Source organism: Stegastes partitus, unplaced genomic scaffold (genome assembly GCF_000690725.1).
Source record: "Stegastes partitus isolate 25-593 unplaced genomic scaffold, Stegastes_partitus-1.0.2 Scaffold1097, whole genome shotgun sequence".
Lineage (NCBI taxonomy): Eukaryota > Metazoa > Chordata > Actinopteri > Pomacentridae > Stegastes > Stegastes partitus.
In genome coordinates this window covers 146,307-154,392 of record NW_007578828.1, presented here as the reverse complement: position 1 = coordinate 154,392, position 8,086 = coordinate 146,307, and the positions used below count along the sequence as shown (strand labels likewise).

Below are 8,086 nucleotides of genomic sequence, written 5' to 3'. Positions count from 1 at the left end.
AACTTAGCCAAAGAAAGGACAACATGTGAAAAGCCTAAAAAACCAAATAATCCAGTGTTACATAGAACATTATTTGTGGATGTGTGTAAAAGTGCATGGGATTGTTAGAATAAGATGAAAAAATGGGGAAAAAAAGTACTCAAGAGCAGCATTCTATGATGATGACATGTTGGTGTGTATGTCTAAAGCAGCTCGAACCCAAACTTTAATATTTAAAAGTGCATCAGTGGGACAATGTGAAAAAAACAAAACGGGCCATTATCATTAAACTGGTTACCGCTGGGATCTGACTGGATGCTACTGAGGCACAAACAGGAGCTAACGCAGCACAAGTCCTGCTTATCCAGCCCATTCTGGACAACTTACTGGTTTGGCTGCACCACACAATCGTTCTGCTACAGAGGAGAAAAAAAATAAAAGCTCTGGTTCGTTTGTATTTCTTTAAACCAATCACAGGCATCGTGAGCAGAGCTTGGTGTTCACTCAGAGGAATGATGGCTGGGATTGTTTTGGTGGAACATCTGCATACAAGGAGGTGAGCACTGTGATTAAAATCCATCGGAAAGTAAAAATTAGCCTCACTGAATTAGCCAAAACTTGACATTTTCATTATGGTAGCTCGTTGCAGAGGGATTTTTGATATTTTTATCCCACAGTGAGTTGACTTTTGAAAACTGTAGCATACAGATAGTGAAGAAAAATGACATGAGTGGCCAACATCAGGCTTCTACCTGCATCCTACATGGAGTGAGTCAGACGAGCGCAGCACCAAACTGTGGGCAGACACAGTTAGAAACAAGCTGCTGAACATAGTGGAGCATTTAGCAGGTAGAGGGGAACATGTTTCCCTCTGGAGCTGGTGGAGACCAAAAACAGAGCTAAAAGAAGTTCAGCTGAATATTTGAATTGCATTCACTAAGTGATGGATGGGACGGCTCTCAGTTTGATGCTGAGAAGACAGCGGGCAGACTCAGTTAGTGACTAGCTGGTGGACTTAGTGGAGTATTTAGCAGCGAAAGAGTTTTACTGTTTGGTGAGAGAACAAAACATGGATCATCGGATCAGAGAACAACAAATTTAAAGGCCATAGAAATCAGGAGGGAAGCCGAAGCCACCATCAACTGCAATGAGGGGGCATCATGGTGTCCCACACATGGGCTGCTCTCCTGCAGAGACCCCCGGGTGGCAGGAGGCGTGGCTCGTCGGGCGGATCTGACAGATTACCAGGCGGGCCACGCCTCCAGGAAACCACCAGCTGATGAAGACACGTCACCACAGACGTCAGTGACGCTTCTGAGGACGACTGACGTCACAGGTGAAACATGTCAAAGGTAAAAACAGCTCCTATCTCACACTGTCTGACAAAAAAGAAACCTTATACCTAAAATCAGAGCAGACAAAATGAACCTAATCACACTAAAACATGGCTAAAAGAACACTGGTGAATATTTGGACTGGTCAGAAACAGGTCAGAATGAATCAGGACGTATAAATATGCAGCTCCTGAGGTGATGACGTGTCCGTGCTGTGTTCATAACCTGTTTCTGCTACCTTCAGATGGCCATTACTTCTGATGTTACACTCTATTCTGGGACATATTCTGGCTAAACCATTTTACTACACATTGTTATAGTTGCTGCCAAACAGAGTGACCACCAGAGGATTTAGATGCAGTCACATACTTTGATGGCTACAGAAGCTACAACAGCCCTTTAACCCTCCTGTTATCTTTGAGGTCAATTTGGTCCCATTCAATGTTTAACATAAATGAATAAGTCGTGGACATCATTTTTCAGTTTTATTTAAAGGGCTGCTTATAGTTAAACTTGGGTCACCATTTTAATTATGAGATTTTCTGGGAGTTTAAATTGCTGCAAGGATGAAATATGTCAGTAAATGTGAAGGTAACAGGAGGGGTCATGTTTGTAGGATCACAACTACTGAGCTACTAGACAGTGCACCTCATGGAGCTTTAATTCAGACAGGCACAGAGTCTGGGCGTCACAGGGTCCTTTCTGTCCAATCGCTCACTACTGAAGTCCGTCCCTCCCACTTTGTGTGCTTTACAACCGAAGCAGCGTTCATTCATTCACTCATTCATTCTGCTGCTCACCACATCGCTGCTACACCAGCCTCTACAGATCATCGCTGCCGTTCACCTCCTCTTCAGAGTTTGGAGATTTGTTCTTGCCTTCTGAATGCCGATGTGTTTTTAAAGTAGGATCGCAGCGATGAAACCAAAGCGAGCCAGTCTGGCAGAAGTTAACGATCACGTGTCCCGAATCTGAGGAGTCAGACGCAGCGCCGTTACTCAGGGAAATCCTTTTCATCCTCTTCAGGCGACCTTAGAACTCAGTAAGAGCTTCTTGAAGTCAAGTCCAAATACCAAGCGATGTAAGTCATCAAGAATTTTTGATCTGTTTTGGCGTCTTCAGTTTCAAACCTTCAAATCTACATCAAAAAACTTTGGTCGTCCCGGCTCTAAATCCGGCTCCAGCTCCAAAAGTCCTCGCTCCCAGTCTCCACACACTCTGTCTCATCTGGGCGTCCAGAAGTCTCTCCTCCAAACAACACAAAATCTAATTCAAGTCCTGTTTCCTCAGTGCATGTTACCTGCTGTACAACTTCCTGGTTCGAGTCCGCTGTCTCCGCCCACCAGAGTGACGTCACATATATGTGCAGCTCCAGCGCCCCCTGCTGGTGTGGCCCTCACCTCTGTAGCAACATACTGGCAGGTAATGACATCAATAATTAAACTCTGTTCACTTCTTCTAAGTCAGGCTGGGGAAGAAAAGTCTTTGTGGTTGTGTTGAAATATCAGCTGTTCTCAAGACCTTAATTCAATGCTGCTATAGAATATTACAGCCACTGATAGTTGCCCCCGACAAGATTACTCCATAGTTGCCCCTGATAGAGCACTCTGCCCCATCTGTGTGTGTGTGTTTGTGTCTGCAAACAGTCTCTAGCTCGAGCGCTCAGGTCGAACAAGTTGGTCTTTTACAGGTGAGCTAGGAATGGCGTCTCCTCAGAATGATGAATCAGTGCAAACATGGCGCCGCTCGGGGTCAGAGGTCCCTGTTTTTAAAATGCTGTTTACCTTCAAAAGGGTGGGAGGTAGATTTATGGGATTTGGTGCAGATAAGCAATCATGTTGGGGCTTTGCGTTACTTCAGACAGGTACAGAGTCACAAGGCCCATCTCTGTCCAATCGTTTACTACTTACATCCAGCCCACCCACTTAGCGTGCTTATCATTCACTCAGCCCGCTACACGCTCACCACATCCCCGCTACACCAGCCTCCACATGATCCCTCCCTCCTCCTCCTCTTTTAAACGTTCAATATCACGACTCTAACAGTTTTACAAAGAGGGCTGCAGCACACCTCTCTGCATCGGTCGGTGGCGGAGAGGAGGAGGACGAGGAGCCAGCTGGGAGCATCCTGGTGTGACGTCTCATCAAGCTGCAAACCTGAGCTGCTCATTCAGAGACACTCTGTCATATTTTGTGGGACCGTACAACACAGATGCTTTTTAATTGTACCCTAAAACTATGTAAACTGGATTTTGTACAATGCGGTATTCATTTAAACGTTGAGAATCTCAAACTCTGCCGGAGGGTTTGTGTGTGTCAGGCTTGCTCAGGTTGTTCCAGAGCATCACTGGAGCAGAGTCAACGGCAAACACAAATAAATATGTAAATAAATAGGGGGCACAAGCTTTTGGTTAAGAGCATCTGTCCCTTGTGAAATTCCTGTTGAGGTCACAGACTGATGGGTAGCAGAATGCAGTGTAACACCGTATTGCATGTAAAAGGTATTTAAAAGTCTGGAGTACAACAAAGGGGCTGGAGCACACGGCTTAATTCATCACTGCTGTGTCTTCATTAGAGGCAAAGTGCAAACAAAGACCTGAGGCTGCATTCAACACAAACAAAGGTGTACAACTGCCACTGGATAATTGAACGGGGCTTTCAAATGAGAGTGACTACAGTCTGTGCCACACCTCCAACACTATGTCCGAGACACATTGAATTCCCCATTTAGCCAGTTATCCAGTGACAACTGTACATCCGGTTTAAGTTGAATGCACAGCAGTGTTGAGATGTTTGTTTGTGCAATAAAATGCTGTGAATGAGGCATTGTCCTCCAGCACCCTGTTGGCTGTTCTCAAGCTGATTTAGTTGCATTTTGCAGTAAGGTGCATGAGGAACCCGTGTTTAATGATACAGCCGTGACTCCATAATCGACCCTTAACAATCCTAAACCTGCTATCGTATCTCGTATCTGGACCTCCGTCTTGACAATCCGACAGCCTTGATATCCGACATAACAGAAGGTTTTACATTTAGTGTCGGATTATCGAGTCACGACTGTATTTAAATATCTTTTATGGGAACTCCTGTTTGGTGCTGTTGCAAACTTTCAATGTGTTGGCGTGCATCATCTGTCCTGCAGCTACAAGGAAGATGGTGTTGAGCTTCTGCGTTCCTTCAAATAGGAAACTATTATAATAAAATGTGACGTCAGTGAAAATCGGTGAACATCTGAACAGAAGCAGGTTTTACTGAATCAGATGTTTCCACTTCAAGGGATATTTCACTGACTCATTCATTTACTTTTTCCCTAAACTAAATCTTAAAGCAAGTCCTCAGCCTGAGAGTTCATTATTTACATCACGTGGGCTTGTTTTATGTTCTCAGAACGGAGGCGGCTCTTAACAAAGCGACTCTGTGATGTAGGTTCCCACAACACCAGTGATACAACTACACACACACACACACACACACACACACACACACACACACACACACAGAAACAACGCTGCTCTGGCTCTTTGAAATTACAACCACATGAACTGCAGCCACTGTGTGACGGCTGAACCGTGGAGTGAGAGAGCAGAAGATCTAATCCCTGACTCGGATGACACGCTTCATATAATATCAGGACCCTGCTGAATTCACTGCAGCACAGAGCAAACACTGAAAGCCATCCTTTTCTACACACACACACACACACACACAGAGCAGAGAGAGGGAGGAAGGAGGGTGGTGGTGGTGGTGGTCTGTTACATCCTCCTCGTCGTGATGGTGACAGCAGGAGTCCAGATCAGAGATCAGCTGAGACCGAACACCTGTCAGAGAGGACTCATCGCTGTCCAAGGTGCTGAAACACACACTCACCTCTCCTCCCTTCCTGCCTCGGCTTCTCTCACACACCAGCACAAAGAGGCTCAGTGAATGAATCCACCCAAGCATCCCCAACTGGGCTTTCTGTCGCTTCCCCTGAGACACGGTCGGAGGCTGTGATTATGATCCTGGAGGAGCTGCACTCAGCCGGTTGGTCATTAGTTGGAAGATATGAGGAGAAAATGTCCCAACACCCCCACCTCCAACACCCTCTTTAGCAGTGGATGCCTTCAGCTTAGTCAACACTGGCCTTTTGTCCTGTTTGCTTTAAAAGTAAGTCAACACAAGTTCAAAACTGTAGTGAGAAATCAGTGTGAAGTCACTGGATGCTCAGAGAACAACTCGGTTTCTTTCCTATTTTTGAGGTTGGATCGATGGCTGATCTGTTATATTTGAAAAAACAATACTTAGGAAGAGGAATCTGAGTCCTGACAGCTGGAAAAGACTGAACATAACATCTGTGTTTTGACATCACATGTTTCTTGGATACTTAACATGATGTCATAAAGTTTTCAACCATGTAATCACAATTTCATATAAATGTCCAGAGTGCACATGCAAAATAGTTTTAGGTCTTATTCTTCATGTCTGACATCATCCGTTTAAATCTTGAACACAGTGATTGTTCAGATTATTTGAAGAACACTTTTCCTGTTTGGACGTGAGAGCGCAGCGCGTCTTTGGTGACCACTGACTCACCAACAGGGTTTTCCCACAACTCGCAGGTCGGACGTCTGATTATTTCTCGTCACACTGTAATAAAACTGGGGCGCACCCCGCAGCGCGATCCAGTTTCTACACACACACACACACACACACACACACACACACACACACACACACACACACACACACAGAAGTCCTGCAGGTAAAGCCGTCCTACCTCTGAAGGTAACTTTGGCGATCCTGTCAGCTCTCCCCCGGAGGTGAGCGACCGTCTTCAGGTGAACCATTAGGGCCATCATTAGTCCACTGGGCTCGGGGGAGTACTGTTACTCCACACGGATCAAAGTTGAAGCGGTTTGGTGCAATCTGTGCTTGGTGATGTTTAGGTGAGCCTCTCCTCGCGTCTGGATTCGCTGGAGCCCAGGATCGTGTTCCATACGGGCAGCATGAACACTTTCAAAATGTCTTAGTTACGAGAAACGGAATCAGAACGAGTCACAGGCTCCAGTTAACAAGCATCCTCTCCAGCTCCGTGCTCCGTGGCTGCTGGGGCTCATCTCCGAGCTGGCTCCTGGTTTTTTACTCTGCTGGTTGCGCAGGAAGGGCGGGGGTGGGCTTCAGCTCCAGCGAGGGGATGGATGGTGGAGGCTCTGATTGTGGGAGATCAGTCCAGCCGTGGGATCTGGAGGAAATTCACTGCCTCTTTCTTCTTCTTCTTCTTTTTTTCTTTTACAGATCTTAAAAATCTCCCAGCCAGGAATCCACTGGGATTGATTTTCTTTATTCTCACTGTCTTATGTCTCCATGATTCCCACATACAGGAGTCTATATTCACTGAAATTAAACTGTTAAAGGCTGAAACATTAAAAAAACAGCAACAAAAAACAGGAAACTGACTAAACCTGCCAGTACGTTGCTCTGTCTCCTCTCCTTTGGTATCACCAGTATTATCCACCCTGAACATATTCTGTCCTAAATCTGTGGCTCTAAATCATATCTTTTTTAAGACAAGGCACAACACAGTTGCCAAGCAACTCAGTATGTTTTTAATCGGGTTGTGGGTATGGTAAATGTCAGGGGTTAGGCAGACTTAGTCCTTTTCTGGCTTTTGAGCAGCATTTCCTCTCTCTGGTCTGCTGAGATGAAATGAAGGTCACTCCAAACAAAGGAAAACATCTCTCACCTGGTGGCTGACCTACAGTCCATCTACTTATTATGAGAGAAGACCAGCTGGTGGGCGCTGAGACAGAAGTCCAGATCCACATACCTGGAGCCTGTTTTGGGAAACTGATAATTAACTGATTCACTAAATGTGGAAAAAACCCCATAAAATATCACCACTGTAGATGTGTACAGTCGTCCTCAAATGTATTCATCCCGTCCATTAAAGAAAAGGCAAAAGTCACAACTCAAATAACTAGAAACTGAAAAAAGTAATAATAAATAAAAATTTACTAAATTATAATTTAGTGAAATAAGATGTTGCTTTTGAACTGTGGTTGAAAAGAATCATTTAAAATAAAAAAAACAAACAAACAAACAAAACTGTCGTGGACCAATGAGAGGCCTTTTGTTGATGAACAGTGAAATCAGAACACCTGTCAACAGGTGAGAAGTCTGACTGAGAGTTACAGGAAACACCTGATTGGCTCAGAGGGTTGTTCAACTAGATGTTTGTTTACGGGTCCCATCAGGCTGGTTGTTGGTGTTTTTGTTTTTTTTGTTTGTTTGTCTTTTAAAAATATTTCTGCTGAACCACAATTTTAAAAAAACGCCCTGGTTTTCATTAAATTTTTATTTATTATTACTTTTATCAGTTTCGTATTTCCGCTGTTTCTTTCCTTCTTTAATGGGAGGCTCTGAACACATCTGAGGACGACTGCACGCCTTCATGAGAACGTTAGCTTCAATATTTGGGAGTTTTTGACAGAGAAGTTTGACAATATCAGGCTGAACATTGCTTTAACATGTAACGTATATTTCTAACCAAAAACTATTAAGGAAATGTGCTTGGCTGCTGGATTTAACTCACAGCAAATAAAAAAACATCTAACTGTGCCATGAGGTTCTTCAGAAGTCCCACTGCTTCCAGGAGTGCCAGAGTTGTGCTGATAGCAGAAAGTGTAGGACAACGCTGTGATGTTTCTGGTCCTCGACATCCCAGAGAGGATGTTTGTCGTGTCAGGCCCTCAGCACAGCTCCCTGCAGGTCTGATAACATACGGACACCGACTGT

At 44.7% G+C, this 8,086-nt stretch overlaps 1 protein-coding gene across 1 annotated transcript in view; it reads right to left on the bottom strand.

Moving 5' to 3' along the window:
• The window catches only part of otofa (otoferlin a), a 108,417-nt gene extending 102,270 nt beyond the window's left edge, over positions 1-6,147 (bottom strand). Inside the window, exon 1 of the mRNA XM_008296053.1 lies at positions 6,069-6,147. Within this exon, the coding sequence (XP_008294275.1) occupies positions 6,069-6,147 (79 nt within the window). The remainder of the gene's footprint in view (positions 1-6,068) is intronic.
• Positions 6,148-8,086: the final 1,939 nt, after the last annotated feature.